The sequence below is a fragment of the Lissotriton vulgaris genome, unplaced genomic scaffold, assembly GCF_964263255.1.
Source record: "Lissotriton vulgaris unplaced genomic scaffold, aLisVul1.2 SCAFFOLD_543, whole genome shotgun sequence".
In the NCBI taxonomy this organism is placed as follows: Eukaryota; Metazoa; Chordata; class Amphibia; order Caudata; family Salamandridae; genus Lissotriton; species Lissotriton vulgaris.
Genome location: NW_028253785.1, coordinates 839,439 through 857,350, shown reverse-complemented (window position 1 = coordinate 857,350; position 17,912 = coordinate 839,439). Strand labels below are relative to the sequence as shown.

Below are 17,912 nucleotides of genomic sequence, written 5' to 3'. Positions count from 1 at the left end.
TCTGGATGAAGGATTTAGTAGGTGCATGACTGACTGTATGAGTGAGTGATTAAATATGTCTCACTGAGTGCATGGGTTAGTGACTAAACTGTCTTAATTTGTGCATTATTATGTCTGTTGTTCTGTAAACTGCTGCATGTGTTGATAAGTAGCTATATGAGTAACTATATGGGTTATTGATTGGTAGCCCAGGTATTTGTATGGGAGACTGAGTGTGTGTGTGGGTGGCTGGGAGGTGTATGACTCTGTGCATAGATGTGTGAGCAGTTGATTCACTAGATGTATGGTTTCAAAAGTGCATGTGGAAACAGCTGTATGGGCGGTTGACTGTGTGCATGAGTGTATTGGTGAGTGAATGGATATCTCAGTGCTACATGTCAAAGTACGTACATATGTAAAACACAGTACAAGTGAGAGTTGACATATATAAATAACTGTGCATAAGAGCCAGTGAATGTGTGAGTGGCTGTATGGTTCTTTGTGAACTTGTATCAGGGATTGTATAAGAGAGTAAATATGTGTTAGTATATGTTTGAATAAGTAAAGTTTGTATAACTTTATAGTTGAGGAAATGGAGGTGTGATTGATTCTTTGCATGACTGACTGGGTGTGTGAGTAACTCCATGGATGAGTGACAGTCTGTGAGTGTCTGTTTACACTGATTGTATCTAAGGTTATATTAGAGTCTGAAGAGGTTCATCGTATTATCACATGAATGATATCATCAGTGATGTGATCAGTAATGTCAAATGAGATGTCATCAGTGATGTCATCAGTGATGTCATTTGAGATGTCATCAGTGATGTCATCAGTGATGTCATTTGAGATGTCATCAGTAATGTCATTTGAGATGTCATCAGTGATGTCATCAGTGATGTCACTGACCATGTCATGAATGATGTAATATGTGACATCATCAGCAGTGGATTGCGGGTGCGCGATATATAGTTAGCGCAACTAACTATATATGGAATTTCAATGGTTTTATGCGAGTAAAATAAGGTTTTGTAAATGCAAATCCCTAACTATATATGGTGTATAACCTATGGTTTTTTCATTGAATATATATATATATATATAGCTAGATAGATATTGTCACAATATTCGGAATGAAAAAGCAGAGGCATGTTTAAAAAAAATCTCTGTTAACTTAGAAAGATTTTATTTGATTTCTCTGTACAGAACAAAAAAAGATCTTTTGGGACACAAATAAAAATATGTACACTGTAACAAGGTAACATCAGGCTTGCAGTATGAGTTTTTCACACATGCTCGAAGTGCATGTTAGGAAGCATGCCCCCCACCCCTGCCTAGCTCACTGTTGTGTCCTCGAGTCTACGTTTATTTATTTGATTTCTTAACTGCATAATTAAAACATTAAAACATTTTTGATTTATAGATGTGCACACCTAAAAGAGGTGAAGGCTAAGCTGAACCACTAAGGTCTAATGATAGCATACTAAAAATATCTAAACAAGAAATAGTAAAAAAAAAAAGCTAACCTCAAAAAGGCTAGTGAAAGGTGCATTGAGTAACACTTTTCCACAGTTCTTCTAGGGCTGAAGTTAGAAATCATAAATTGTCTTCTGTTAGAAGATTTGACAGGTGCACTTAATTCTAAGCATTATTTTGGCATGGTGGACTTGTCATTACTTAAGATTTTTCCAAAGTTGGGATCTGTCTTTGGTAAAAACATAAATTAGTTGCCTTAGATGCTGGGAGTTTTTTCTGTGTGCAGATGAGTACAGGGGGCAGCAATGAAAACAATGGTGATCAGGCCAGGAAAATACTCTGAAAAACCACCATCCGCTGCATTCTAAATAAAGCAAGGAAAGCCAAAGGAGGCCGGACAATTCCACCACCACATGCTTCTTTCATCCACGGTGGATGGGTGTTCCACCAGCACACACTCCCTGCCTCTTTATCTCAGTCTTGCAGGTTCTTTATCAGGCTTGCTTTCTCCCTCTGTCCTTATTTTAGCATCTTTTCTCATCCTCCATCTTTTGTGCTTTCCCTTTTATCCACTAGAATTTGGTCAGAGGAAGAAACATGGGGAGCATTTTGGAACCACGGGCTCAAATTAAGCACTAATCTGAAAAGCTCCTTTCTGAGTGTAAAACAATATGCATGTCCTTGTGCAGCTCAGGCCCTTTCTGAATAAAATCCTCAATACAATCCTTCATTTCGTGTTCCATTTCTGAATTTCATACACGCAGGCGCGTGCAGGCGCGCATATGTAACTGCATTGATGGAATTCTGGATCCGATTGGGGGAGGGGCTGTTGTTTCACTGAGCACGCCCCAGTGAATTTGGATTACACAATGCGATGGGAACAGTCTATTCTGTTCTTGATGTTTAATTATGTTTTAAACACGGAACGCCTTGTGTTAAAGGTGTGCTGATAATGGGTGGTCCCGGAAATAAGGGCACTCAGTCAAAAGCCTTAAGAGAGAAATCAGAAGTAATCAGGAACAGACATCCAGATCCTTCTAGGAAAGGAAACATACCCTAAAAAAGCGTATGGCGCATGCGCATGTCTTTCAGACAGTACCATGTGGGGGCCCTCGCACACCGCAGGGGCCGTTGTTACGCCCCTACTCATTTCACTACCTCTGCTGCGCTCAGGTAGTTATTCAAGGCAAAATTTCTCTTCTTTTCTTGTAAGTGCTGGAACTGAGAATGTATGTACCCTTTTCACCAATCCAGTTACGAAACATGCTCTTCACGACTTTGAAACTGGGAGAATGCCCCGGATATTTCTCTTAAAACGATTTTATATGCACATAAATGTCTCTATTTTACTATAAAGGCCTAGATGCAGAAAAACTGGGACCTGCCGGTAGTATTTGAGGAATCTGAAAAACTTCCAGGGAGTTCGCGATAAAACTAGCAACTTCTCACAATCCTAGTGATACACAATTTTTCAAAACTACTACATTAAACCGATAAGATGGCTGACTTATGAATCTCATCGCGGATACAGCAGTTTCATATTTTATTTTTCACCCAGCAGAGGTAGATTTGTCAATATTGGAATTTAGAGCATTATCTACAAGCATGTGAATTTGAAATGGTGGGGGAAGTGGGGCAGAGATTGTTGAACTCTGTCCCTGCCCCTCTAGCCTTTCAGAGGAACACCTGACAAGCAACTGGGATAGCAAAATATCGCAATTGTCTGGGTTCAATGGTCCACCGAAGGCTCTGGGCCAGGGTGCCAATGCACCTGCTGCACCAATAGTGGCTCGTCCCTGACTTCAAGGGATTTCCGCGACATGTGACTGTTTCTGTCCCAACTCGACCAGTCTTCAGAGGCTATACTGAGTGGTGTTGCCCCATCTGCACCATAGGTTGCAGTCTATCTCCAATTTGAGCTAATTGAGCCAAGACTGGATAGCCTTCAGCCCGTGGAAAACAGCACTTTCAGTCGAAGGTTGTGGTCCATTTTAGGAAACTGACAGGGAAATAGTGTGACCCTGAGCAAAAAAAATCTGTTTTCTTCCTGATCTTCACGGATTTCACCTGCTAGCACAGGAAGTGCTTAAAACATGTTATCACTCAGCATTTAGTGCAGTAAACAAAAATGGACATTTATATTTTAAATCTAAAGTTTATTCCGATACATTTTTTTTCTTTCTACTTCTTCTGGGAAAAAGTCTACGAATACTGAATTTCTAAGTGAAGTTATATATTTTAATATTTCTGTTTTTTCTGCAAATGTGGTAATCGCCTGCAAGGTTTCAAATTATCAGTAACTTTCTTAATTGCTGGCAATAGAAACATTTGGTTTTTTCAAGACTTCTCAAAATGTGGAAGTTAAACGTTTTGAAGATCTCAACAAGACATTTGACTGGCCATGCACTGCGCAGCTATTTCTTTGAAGGGATTCAGAACAGCAGGGGGCCATCCCTAAATGATTATCTTTTACCAAAGTGCTGCAAGCTGTTTATGCCTGGCTTAGGGTTCATAACACCCGATTATCCTTCTCAGCAGGGGGTCCCGCAGTAATAAACATCTCTAACCCGGAAGTACTGCTTCCTTTCAGCAGGTCCCAAAGAGGGAATCACTGGAGGAGATTTCTCTCTGTTTCATGCATCATTATTAGTTTTTAATGTAATGCAATATTCTAATTGCGTGCACTTTTTAAAGCAATCGCCCACTTAAATTATTACTGTGGCATAATCAATGAAGGAATAACACACTGTTGTGTCAAGTGAAAGCAAAAAGAAAAACGCATTTCCCAGTTTATAAAAACATAATGGCTGTCGTTTTGTAAAATGCAGAAACGTGTTTTACCATTTATTCTTACTGTGTCCTCATAGAAAATAAAAAATAAAAATACACAAGAGATCCCTGTATGCTCCCACAGTGGTATGACTATGATAACCAACATGTTTGAAGCAAGTGTGGTACCTTCACAGATGTTCACAAATTCAACTGTAGATAAGTGCTTGGAGAGGAAGTCAAAACAGAGGCTTAAATTATTTGTAAACTGCGAGAAATTATTTTTTTCCATTTTGCCTTTACATGCTGCCCAAAGGTTGTAAGTCAAAATAGCGAGGACAAAATAATAACTTCACAATTCTGGGACTAAGATTTTAAATACTACTATATCCTGTAGGTAAGTATATACAGGCTTGCGAATTTACTATTCTTAACTCCATCTCTAGCTACCTTAAAGATACATAAATATAATCATGGTACATATATGTGGTGTTTAGCATAGTAAATCTATATGTACCAAGGTATACTTACCTTCATGATATTGTGATAGTGGGCATTTTCACCACAATAATTTGGCAGATCGATATTGAAATGTTCACATTGCGGACGAAAACCTATGCCACATGTGGGATTATTATGACCAGTCTTTAGAAGTGGCCATGTTAAGTTATACATTGGCCAGCAACACTGTATGCGTGGTGCATGTTCTGCAACATTTAACAACAACATTTTTCCACTCCCAACCTCCAACCACATGGGAAACCATTGCTGGTTCGAATTTATCAGGGGAAAAGGAACCTTCAAATATCTGCAAGAGATGCCTTGATTGACAGCAACTCGTTGCATCGCTCTCTGAGCAGTTGGAACAATATTCTAAATACACAGGTCAGGAGGAATACAGATGCACAACATCCACAGATTTGTCTATGCTGATATGTAAGTGTTTTCACAGGGTTGGCTAAGTTCTAAGAAAACAAGTTTGCTTACGTTCCAAAAGAAGTTTGTCCCTTTGACCCATTGGGCTATACATTTTAATGCAGGCATTACACCTGAAATGATTAAATATCCCCAAAAATATTGTAGGGAGCAAAGTAGTCTGTTGTGATGCAAAAACCTGCAGAAGTATCATACTCTGCAACCTTGCTTTTACATTCTTTATTTTCTGCTTGTTTGAGGTTAAACAAGCACTTTAAGTTTCCATAACTTCATCATAGTTAGTATGGCCATCCTTTCTCACACCATCACATCCAGCTGCTGCATTGCTGACCTATCCCTCTGGAGGAATGGTGTTTGCGTTATCTGTATATGTGTCTGTGTGTTCATATGTGTGGCTTTGTGTTTGAATATATGTGTGTCTGCTAAGACACAGTATATGAGGATCTGGTGAATGGCTTCAGAATGTACAAGTTTCAATTGTGGGGTTGACAGAGAATGAGAAGTGCATCCATTTGTATTCAATAAAAACAGCAATCAAGCTGCTCTTTGATGGGGCTGATAAATGGTCTCAGATAAGAAGCAGAAAGAGTTTAGCAACAAATGGGTAATTTTAGTTTTCAAAGATTGTGGTAAGTGCTTTAGCTGCTACATCTGCTTTCATCACTGCTGTTCCTCTAGTGCCGAGGACATAATCTTAATGCCCTGAACAATCGAGTTCTTCAATCCTTCGCACTTAAGTAGTTATTTTCAGGAAATATTTCATCCATGTACATGGAATTGAGGGTAAGGGGTTGGGCACTAAGATAAGTAGTACATGCCGTATGTGACTGGGGATGCAAAAAGTCCTGGGAGGGGCAGCGAGGGTCTATGGAAGGAGCTGGATGGGCCATATATTGAGGCAGAGCCCAGGTGGGTGCCCAGGGGGAAGGGCAGGGAAAAGGCGGGCAGCAAGGGCTTGGTGGCCAGCTTTAGTTTCTCCAGCTCTGCTTCCTGCAGTCGCTTGGCCTTTGCACGTCGGTTCTGGAACCAGATCTTCACCTGAGTCTCCGTGAGGCTGAGGGAGTTGGAGAACTCGGCCCGCTCTGCGATGGACAGATACTGCTTCTGACGGAATTTTCTTTCGAGGGCTAGGAGCTGTGAGGTGGTAAATGGAGTCCGTGGTTTACGGTTGTTCTTGTGCTTCCTCAGGGTACAGGGCGGAGGGCTGGGATTTCCTGAGTGGAGAGGAGAGAGGCAAAATAACGTGTATAAGAGTGATACTGTACAATGATTTAAAGGATATACCAACACTAACAAAATGTCAAAGGTATTGTGAAATCAGCAACATAATTCACAAGTCCTGTAGCTGTTCTTTTATTCTTCTGTGTATCAAATATTTTTCTCTCCTTCACTTGGAAATATTGTGTGTAGGGAGAGATGTTTTTTGTCGTTACACATAGCCATTGTTTCATATTTTATATATGTCATCACTTTGTGTTATTTCCCGCAGTTTGTGGAAATGCAGGCTTCCTAAATTTATAGATTTTACTAATATCTAACAGGCTGCTGTGCATTATGATTCAACAAGTTTCTGGTGACAATTGCATTCAGCCTCATGTCTATTGTGTCCCTCGAAACCGCTCTTGCAGTGTAGACCAAAACGATTATCCACTATCAATCCTATATACAATTTTATAGCATTTGATAACAGTAAAACAAAAGAAAGAAACTCACGGTCCTGCTTTTCTCACAGTACAACCTCATGGAATATGCAATCAAAATAAAGAAACTGTGAATACTTGATAAATACTGTACATAAAAATTCTAACATTTTATTTTTCAAAGCACTGCACTTTGTGTTCCCTGTGTGTCTGCCAATCGGACGCAACAGGTGCACCTCCTGCTTTTGTAAACATTCACCCATGCTCCTGTTATCTAGTTTTCAATAACCCTTAAATCGCACCAGCCCCCGCTTTATGTGAACCACTCCTCTAAACCTACTCCCCCCCACCTCCACGCTCAGGCTAGATCCGCTTAAGAAGAAAGCAACATAAAAAATGAAGACTGAAAGCAGCATTGTGACTGACAATGATTTATTTGGCGCGCTTTGGTGGATAAAGCAAGTAGCTCCTGCAGGCGAATTGAGAAGACAAATCATTGTTTGCAATTCATTTAACCTAGAGAAACAGTAGTGTAGCAATGGTGCCATGGGCCCTAATGCAAGAAGGAACGTGGGCTCTTCTGCTGCAACTTAGGTAAAGAGAGCAATACATGGGGTGCAATGCTCCCCTCAGTGTCCTGGGCCAGCACCACAGCACTTTCGTTAGTTACACCCCTGCACAAAGGAAATAACATGGAAAGGCCTCTAGTGAGTGAAGTATTTGAGTGTTGCGCCTCATAAACCCCTGAAATCTCAGATTAGTCATCTCCAAGTAGCCCCTCAGCCATCTTTTTAGGAGCTGACCTTCAAGATTTTGGGGCTGAATCACAAAGGGATTTATGATTCCAGGTGGTAGGACCGCAGGAGTCATCTTTTAGTACTTCTATGCTTTGGTGAATTGTCTAACAACATATTGGTAAAAGTACAAAAGAGGCACAGACACTATCCATTTCTACAGTCATATCCCCAGAATAATACAACTGTATTCATCTTTTAGATGCTTTTGGGGCAAGTCCTCAAAGGCTCGTGTGAGGGTAAAACATACTTCAGGAGCACTGCTTTACACACCCTAACATGCATTTGAACACAGCCGCGCGTTTTTAAAGCTCCATTCCACTTTCGATAGATGTCAGCATCTTACACACATTTAATTCTCCCAGCTTTTTCAGGGGATTTCCTAATAACGCCTACATTTAGTAGGGGGCTCACAGTTTCGGCATATTATTCTGTGACGAAAATCAAACGAGTATTTGTATTTTGTTTTGCGACTGGTATTTGCATAGCCTAAATAAAAACGAGTATACCCTCTCAGTCTTAGCACACGCCCACTGCCCAGACTGTGTAACTAGCGCTTCAAAACGGCCAAAGTGTCCTACCTGTGTTCACTGCCTGGTAAAGGTTGGCGCGCACCGCAGGAAACTTACAAAATAAGTCCCAAGAAGGAGCAAATCGCAGAGTGCCCAACTTTGACATAGTTAATTCTTGGCACTGACATAGAAGGTATCGTTGTTTTCGTTATAGTGTGTTGGTTGTCGTGCCCAGTAGTAGACTAGGCTCTAAAAAGCTCTAAGATATATAGGAAGTAGCCATAAAACTCTCGCTCACACGGATTCACACCGACTGTTGCCCCGCCCCTAAATTTGTTTTTTAAAAAGTCACAGATTAAGCCTTATACTTTTTATAAACCGGTTTAACTGTTGTTTTCCGATCGTATGTGTATTTTATTAGTGTTTGACTCAAGTTTAAAACATTTTTGAAAATGCATAAACAATTATTTTAGAAATATTAACGAAGGCAGAGTTCTAAATAGAATCAAAACACTAACTAAAAAGCTACATTTAATACTAAAAGTCGGTGGAAGGAAAGATACAAAACAAAAACCCTGCAATAAATGTAAATAATTTACGGTGAAACTCCACAAAGCCCCCTGCAGTCCTGTATAAGAGGGTTAAACCACCTTTCGAGCAGTTTCATTCAATGGTTGTAGAGAGAGCAGTGTGGTGATTTTTTCCTGAGTATGCCTAGTTCAACTTCGCTTTTGTGCTTCTGGGGAGATTGAATAAAATCATTTCACAAGCGTTTTTCACCTTACTGTTCGTTCTCACCGGAAAGTGGATGTTATAATTTTTTTGACCTTGAAAGTTGGACCAGTGCAAAATGTCTGGCTGTTTCTATCGCGGATGGATCGTAACAGTTTATTTCAGTGGTGCCAGGTAGGAGGGCGCTCTTTCCCATCATTCGGCCGAATAAAGGACTTGCCGCTTTATTGAAACGGACTACCGGCGAAAGAGTACTTCCTTTCAATAAACCTTGCTCGGTAGTGTGACGTTTAGACACGGATCGATTCTTTATCCGCGCAGGAGCAAGTTTTCTAAATTATGCGGCTGGATCTGAAACTTTTTTTTAGACTTCGCTTCCCATGAGGTTAAGGGAGGTTGAAGGGGCCTCGGAGGGCAGGGAATGTTTAGCCCAAAATCGTTTTGTCTGATATAAAGCCCTCAATATTTCACTGCAAAATGCAGAGCTGCATTAAGCCACTCTTGAGAGTATCCAACCCTTAAACGAACATTTTAAGTAAAAAAAGAAATAAAGACCCGAGGTGAATTTTAGTCCGAATATCATGATACCAAATGAACAACCGCGTGAACCTGAGTTCTACAATAAAAGAAATGCACGATCTCTAGTCATGCACTAGCATTTATGCCCCAGAGCACGGTTGTGGATTTATGTTACTACATAACTGCAAATTCTAGCAGGTGGCATGTTGTATTTTTGTGGAATCCACTACTCAACTCCATTGTGATCTTTTCATTCACATTCGTCCGCCTTGCACCTGTTCCCGCACCCTCAAATGAAATGTTTGTATTCCCAATCATTGCATTATTATTATTATCATGTGTGTTCTGAAGCGCCGAGGCAGTGTCACCATCCGGATGTGTTTTTTTCGTTTGCTCTGACTCGGTTTATTATAATTTACGAATCACCCCAGCTGACTTTTGGCTTCTAAGCGCTCCAGAAATCGAACACAGGACCGGCCGTTGCATGATCCCCGGTATAAAGGCGTGTTCGATTGCATTGCAGTAGATTTCATCCAAACCGCTCTTCCAGCGTCTCCCACCTGTGGCTTCTGAAAGTCTTCGTGCACCATCATTTGCGACAGAGAAAATAAAACGCGAACTAAAGCTTGTTACAGAATTTTGAATCTGATTTACAATAAAGTGAACGTGCATAAAAAAACGTAAAACGAGGTCGCACGATTTTTTTTTAAAATGGGTTTCGGGGCGGGAGTGAGTACCTAAATTTTTTTTTTGTATAATGAGCTTTCGAAATAATTTGTGGGATATTCAATTCGCCAATATGGTTTACAACGCTGCCATATAATTCCACTGTGCCTGCATTACCATACATATATACATTGTTCAGTCCTGTCCACCCGCCTGGAATATTGTTTGTTCGTAAAACGGGTGTATTATGTAATTTGAACAGGTGTGTCTTTTTAATGACCTATGCCGTTAAAAAAAAACAAGCGTTTTAACCCAACAATAAAGTGGTTTCTAAAACTCCCTGAAACTGTCCTCTCGCCAGTGCTACTGTAGGGCCAATTCTCAAACAGGGATGAAAGAGGATGGAATAAAAACCCCTACACAACCACCCGTTTTGTAAACGGGTGTTGTGCCACATTTGTACTCGTGTGGGTGTGCCCCCCTCCCCCTCGCCCCATCCGAGGCCTAAAGCCTTTCTGGGTTGCAGAGCATAAGGACCGCTGTATAGTGCTTCGAGTGTGCAGAGCCTGCCCACAGCGTGGCTGCATATAAACAAGTATGCAACTGTGCTCTGCTGGGCGATAGTGCGTCCCCTTTCGCTATATGTGCGAGTTGCTATAGTCTGGACGTGTTTCTGGGGAGTTAGAGCGCTTTACTTCCATAATACAATGTAAGGCGCCTGTCTTACGGCTCAACCAGGAGGGTCAGGTCAGCATTTAGGCCTGTATTGCAACTGTTCCGTGGGAGGGGGCGTGTATTCCATGTACCATTCCTAGCTCCGCTGCTCAATATCTACAGGTGCTAAGTCACTTGAATGTCCTGCCTACAAGCCACTATAACAGATATTAAGTTCCTCCCAAAATTGTCTAGAGCTGCTACAATCCTATGTGTACGTACACCCCTTAGTTCCACCACCTTCTAGCATAATGGCGTGGGGTGCCACAGAAGGGAAGCTGTATCTTCTAGGAACCTCAAATTGGCCCTAGAAACTCTGAGGCAGAACAAGGTGCTAAAATGATGCACACTGTTAGCGCAAGACCTCTGGCTGCAGAATTTATTTTACCATAATTGGAGGCACAAGTTACAGGCAAACGCTCACCAAATACAGACGGGATGGCCACAGACACGAAACAAGAGACTGTGACACAGAGAAAACCACAGGCGTGGTAGAAGTAGATAGTATCCTACTTTCAAAGAAATTCCGAATATTTATTTCCTACAGGTAGAAAAAGAATATGAAAACAAATCTGTCTCAACCCTCGAAAATAGCAACGGTGGAAACATGTTTCCATGCCACCAAACAAGCAGCAGGCCAGATAAGAAGGCATGGTGAAAGTTTGTAACTTTATGAACCACGCTGAGCACTTTGGTAACGCCTGGCTCACTTTCTGCAGAAACCACACTATTCTCCTTAGCTGGTCTCTTGGCGGTTGCAGCCCACCACCCCCTCCACGGCTGGAGACGAGCCCTGGAGGCAGATGCCAGCAGAAGCAACGCCCAAAGGAGACATGAGACAAAAATAGCAGGCTTAATATTTGCATCCTATTGTGTATATGGAGGCAGAATTTGGCAAATATCGTAGACAGGAAGGGATATACACATACATCAATAAAGAGGGGACGGGCCAATATTTTAGTTTGCTCATAGAAAGGCTATATCTTCTAATGAGATCCCCTCACCCCTTTCACAGCTGGCATCAGCTCAGGCGGGTGAACCTGGCAGAAAACAGGCCAGTTCAGCATGTTCCCTCTCAACACAAGTAAAATTTGAGCAAACTGAGGTGCCATCACTACATCAGATAAGATTGAGGTCTAGTCCCCCCCTCCACACTGAGTTTAATTATGTCTAACCTAGGTCTTAGGCTAGCCTCAGAGCAGATGATAGACTGCCACACCAAAGACCTGAGAAATGTCACAGGTGTATGCACCCCTAAAAGACCCTTCAGATATGCGAGAACCAGCAGAGAGGGCTGAGAAACGCTGTCAGTTAAAGGTAACCAAAGTTTATGTTGACTTTTGTAATGTCCTCAATAAAGTTGACCCAATCTTGAGTGTCAGAATTTCTGTTCAAACACTTGTCCTAAGAAATACCATTGATAAAGGTGACAATAAGGGTTGATTCTTTCGGAAGAAGGGATTGGAACCTAGGGGGTCTTTTCACGTCTACTAGGAGAAGCTCTGAGAAATGTCATCAATGAAAAAGAACCAGGCAGTCTTCTCTTCAGGTTTAAACATTGAACATTTTGTGGATGAAGGTGATCTTGTGGGCTCCTTGACTTTTGTCAGAATAAGGGCCGCTATCTGGCTCTTAACAATCACCTGTATCTGAAAAAGTACCACCTTAAATACCACGGCAGAGCAAATGGCTGATAATTGATTGAAAAAAATACATGATTCTATGCCACTTTGGTATTCTGAAAGTCAAATTCCCCATTGACTTTTATATAAACGAAACCAATTTCTTGCACAAATAACACATAATTTCGGTTCAGTAAATATGCTGTTGTGTTGACATGTACTGTCAAGGCTGTTGTCATTAATCTTGTCTGGATATCTAGAGAAATGTCCTGGGATTCTGGATGCACCTCAAACGGCCAAGGGCTACCTTGGGGGTATCAAGGATTGCCTAGCAGTCACAATGCAATTAAGTGAGGGATACTGCCTGAGGTGGATTTTGCAGTAAAGTGAGATGGTTTCCAAATGATGTTTGTGTGTGTGTGTATGTTTTGGCTTGTAGTTTTCGTTACCTGTTAGCATTTCCTGTGTTTTTTTCTGCCACCCACCTCGGCCCAGTTCATAAATAGATGTCCAAGGTCCCCAATGCTGTAACAGAAGCACTACATAACTTTTGTTAAATTGTCAACTAGGGTTCCCACAAAATGTTGCTTTTCAGACCACCTGTTCTATTTTGAGAACAGTTAGGAGCATAAAAACGGGGAAATGATTTTTGTATTTGATTTTAGAATGTGTAGACAAATACTGAGGCCTACCGTGGACTTGGGCAAAAGTACTTGCAAAAAGTGGATATTTTTCCAGATTTAAGCCCCCGGGCTACGCATCTGAATGCTATCAAAATCGCACAGGGGTCTAGTAGCCTGAAAATGAGCGTAGAGGTAAGTGCATGTTTTTGGAATTGATACATTGGGGCAGGCAACATTTCTCATTTCATGTGACTAACAAATATGTTAATACTTTATTTATTTCCATTATTGATAGAGAACAAAGATACTATAAATACCAAAATGGAGGGGAAAAAGGCTACGTTATCTAAAGACACCTGCACAAAAAGAGAGGACCATGTCCGGGTGTTTGCAGAAATGCCATCTGACAAAAACTGTGCCCTAAGATTTGCAAAAATATTGTTCCATTGGGTGTGCAATGGCTATCATTAACTGTACTAGGGCGACGTTTCGTAAATGTTATTCACGGCACATTATTTATGTCAAATGATATTCTTGTAACCTACCTCCATTGTTGCATGCACCAAAGGGTGTAATGATTTTAAATAATCACGCAATAAACTATTACTACTACAAAGGGAGCGAATAAAAAGGGTCAACCAAAGACACTCGTTTTATGCAGGCCTTCTCACCACATGATTATGCTCTTCTCAGCATCAGAGGCTCTAGCATTGTGCATTTTTCTTGAATCAAATCGCCTAAATACAAATGTAACATAAATGCCGAGGGTGAAAAACCGTTAATGAACTATTAATTTCTAAACCCATCCCACACACACATATATATTTATATGTATATATAATTGTTATAGACGTTTGCATTGACTCTGCCTCAACGTGGCTTGGAGTGGTGAGAAGTCATCTCCCAGGCATTGAAAACTTTGCTCTGGCAGCTGCTGAAACACTACTTCGAATCAAAGCACCCCCGCGCTTGGCTCACCATGCCTAAAATGGATGACTTGCCCGCTCCCTCAAGACAGCATGCCCTCACTCTCGGCCTTCCTACTTACCAGCGGCTACGTCGGCCCCCTAAACACTGCAAACCCACAGGTTTGCGTGCCTACAGACAGACGGTGCTACTTACCCAAAAAGCACCTACTGTTGACAGGTGTCAACCTCCTTCACCCCATCCAGGGTCGTAGTTGATAATACTACAGCAACAGGTGCAATGGCATGGCGCCCTGGGCATCGGGAGCCCACTGCACACCTATTGTGGCTGTAAACGTGGACAGAAGGCCAGTTCCTTATTTTCGTTGGGCACATGACATCCTCGCTTCGACCCTGGCGCACCCGCACACCCGTGCTCTCTAACCTCTCAACCATCTCCCTCCCACTGACGTTGGACCCTACTGCACACGAGGAACAGGGGTCTCCTTGCACTCCGGTTTGGTGAGTAGTATATAAGAGAAGCATAACATGTGTGCCATGTGCTCCTCACATTCCTGTGCCCGGTTTTCACTCTCTCTGCTCCGTTAGTTACAGCTATGCCCCCTTTCTTCTCTGTAAATGCTCTGAAGTGGCGGGCGGCGGCATAAACACGATGTAAAACGCCACACACATCTGGTGAATGCACGTACATGCGTGCTATAGTATAGCCATGGACGCACAGGCGCGCGCGCCGTACCTACTGGACACATCCTTAAGGCTCCTTTGAGGGGAAGACCAAATTGGGAGGGAATGTAGCGCCCCGATGCCTCTGGGTCTAGTTCAGGCGTATACAACTGAAAGAAGTGCCGTTGTGGGCGCAGAGACGGCGGGGGCTGGTGGGCCCCGCACACATCACAATTCACCCCGAGGCAGACGAAAGCCACGGGAAGCGCGGGGGTTCGTTGTATCACATTTGCACATTGTTGGTGTTTCGGGGGTCGGAGCCTACAGCAGGTAGTGTCTGGAGGGTGAGTGGCGTATTACACTTGTAGGGCCTTAGCATGGGTACAGGCGTAGAAGACTGGATGGGGCACCTGAGGGACTACAGGTGCAGGCTTGTCGGGAAGGCTCACAGGTGCCGTGTCCCTGGAGTGAGGCGGTATAAGGGATTGGACCATCTGAAGGTGTTACACAAATATGAGGACTGTGACAGAAGTGAGAGCGTAGATCTACCATCTCATGCGATACATGTACAGAGCAGAGTACCCTCACAGAAAGCAGTAGGAGGGAAGTCTCTAGCCCCGACACTCCAAAGTTTCAGTTAACACACTCCTCCACCATGTTCCTGGATGACACCAGCTCCCCGTGGAGTTAATGTGAACTTTTTCAAGTGAGGGTAGATACACACGGCTGACTGTATAGCTTCTTATAAGTTATAACCAATGATTAGTCCGATATTGGCCCGCAGACTAATAACTTAAACGTACCTATTCGAAACCGAGCAGTAGGCTTTGGAGGTCAAACTGCCATTAAAACCTATTTCAGAAATGTATATCGCACAGGTTGAAGGCAGGCAGATGGAAAACTTGCACCTTCCCGATGTGGTGACGCATTGCGCTCAATTTGACAGATTAACAGGAAAACGTTTGTGTATGGCTTTCATCAAGTCTGTCTATGATAAGGTTCGACATTCAGGTTACACAAAAGTAACTAAATTCCCCATGCAAGTCGGTTTTTCCCGAGGGCTCGACAGCCCGCTGCTCACTGCGCCCTTCCCTTCGGGGGTCGGTGCTGGTGGATGGAGGGGCGCGTGAAGCGTTGGAGGTGTCAGGGAGATAAAGCTTTCACTCTGAGGTACTTACTTGCAGAGGCTTCGTATGACGGCTTTGGGTGCCAGGAGGACTCGTCCTGTGACCCCGGGGTTTCCGGGTCCGGGTCGTTTCTCTCTGCGCGCGGCGCGCGCTCCTCGGTGCACCGCGTCCTCGCGGGCGCTTCCCGCGGCTCCTCGGCCTCCGGCTGAGCCCTGCGGGGCTTCCTGTCCGAGATCAGGGACTCAACGCTGAACGAGAGGCTGGCAGTCGGGGGTTTGCGCTTGGTCAGCGGAGAGGTCTCCGGTTCCCCTTCCATGCCTCGTGGTCCGAGGAAAGGCCCCTGAGAAAAATTCATGGTGAGCGAAGAGGGGGCCATAAAGGTGCCCTGTCGCACAGTCCCCCAATTTGTGCCGGAGCCCTCCAGGGCCCTTCAAGAGTGTTGGGACTACCCAGGGGCCCGAGCAGTCTCGGGGAAAGTAGGAACTGCTGACCCAGAGGCTCCTGCAAACTTTATGAGAGCTGTTGCTGCTTCCTGACCAAATGAATCTCGCAAGCGGGTAAGAGTAGGAGTTGCTCCTGGCCAATGGTCCTGCAGGCTGGAGGAGAGTATAAACTATTAATGACTCAGTGGCTCCTGCAGGCTGGCGGGGGGTGGGGGGCAGAAACTATTAATGACTCAGTGGCTCCTGCAGGCTGGAGAAGAGTAGGGACTGTCAATGACTCTGTTCCTGCAGGCTCGAGGAGAGTATAAACTATGTATGACTCAGTGGCTCTTGCAGGCTGGGGAGGAGTAGGAACTGTCAATGACTCATTGTTCCTGCAGGCTGGAGAAGAGTAGGAGCTGTCAATGACTCTGTTCCTGCAGGCTCGAGGAGAGTAGAAACTATTTATGACTCAGTGGCTCCTGCAGGCTGGAGGGGAGTAGAAACTGTCGCCGATCCATAGTTCTTGCAGGCTGGAGGAAAATTGTAACGGTCACTGATCCAGTGTTCCTGCAGACTGGAGGAAAGTAGAAGCCGTCGCTGTTCCTGATGCTCCTGCGAACTGGAGTGGAATATAAACGGGCACCCAGTGGCTCCCACAGGCTGAAGGAGAGTTCCAATTGCTCTGTAAAACTGGATTGGAGTAAAAACTGTAATCTGGTGGCGCCTGGAGACTGGGGTCTGAGCCTGGCTAGTATGCAGGCTGGGGAGAGAGAGCTGCTCCGGTTCCAGTAGCTTCTGCAGACTGGAGGACAGGATTACCTGCTAACCCACTGGCCACTCAACACTTCTCTCACTCGTGTCACTGCCCCCGGAGTCCTATCAACAGCTATTAAACTTCTGCCCAGTGCCCTTTCATGTCCCCGTCTGCCAATGGGAGATCCAGCTACCCCATGACATCAGAGGATGAAAACACGCCCACCCTAGCCCCTCCTAACCCCCCTGTTCCTGAAAGGCACCACGGTTCTGATTTGGGTTGAAATGAGCAGTTAATCACAGTCATCCTGCTGGCGCTGGTCTGTCGGCCACTGAACCCAGAGCCAGCACAGCCATCTCAGGGTAATTTACACAGTGGGGCAGCTCTTTGGGAAAAGAAATCCCTCGCAATTACTGCCTAAATGATTGGTAGTAGAACAAAAGAGGGCCCTCTCCTCCATACAGATGATGTTGGGATAAAACGTAACTATGGAAATGGTGCCCTCTCCCCGCAGGCCTGGCTGTGGTTAATATTACTATAACTGGACTTTTCAAGACGCGTACTTCCGTGAAAAGCAAGGCCGTTTTTAAGTGCATTTTAACTTCTCCGGTGTTAGGATTTTTTTTTAGTGTTATTTTACTTCCTCTCATTACGAAAACTCCCTGTGCCCACCACTGCGTTTCCTAGTCAATGGCACGAGATCTCAGGCTGATCGGAGTAATTACTAATTTTGTGGTGGGCGGGTGGGGGATGGGGTTGGTCCTGGCTGGCTCCAGCTTCAGCGCCCACTCTGCCATTCCCCTCAACCAGCGGTCGCTCAGTTCAGGCGCTGCCTTTAATAAGCAGACGAGCTATGCGGGGCGAGGCGCCAGCCCGGCGGATCAAACGGGAGCCAGCCCCCGCCGTGGGCTGAGGAGCAGACGGGAGGTTGGGCGGGAGAGAAGTGGCGTGGAGGCTACTCTTAGGCGCTGTAAAGATGCTGGTAGGAGCCTGCCTGCGCAATGTGGCACGGACAGAAATGATATGAAGGGGCTAAAC

General features: G+C 44.0%; 1 protein-coding gene across 1 annotated transcript; it reads right to left on the bottom strand.

Moving 5' to 3' along the window:
• Positions 1 to 1,252: 1,252 nt before the first annotated feature.
• On the bottom strand, positions 1,253 to 16,955 carry LOC147660757 (homeobox protein MSX-2-like). The gene is made up of 2 exons (XM_086951481.1): positions 15,747 to 16,955; positions 1,253 to 6,371 (listed from the first exon to the last, which is right to left on the bottom strand). Exons 1-2 carry the CDS (start codon positions 16,069 to 16,071, stop codon positions 5,956 to 5,958), a joined length of 741 nt encoding a protein of 246 aa, XP_086807607.1. The 5' UTR covers positions 16,072 to 16,955; the 3' UTR covers positions 1,253 to 5,955.
• Positions 16,956 to 17,912: the final 957 nt, after the last annotated feature.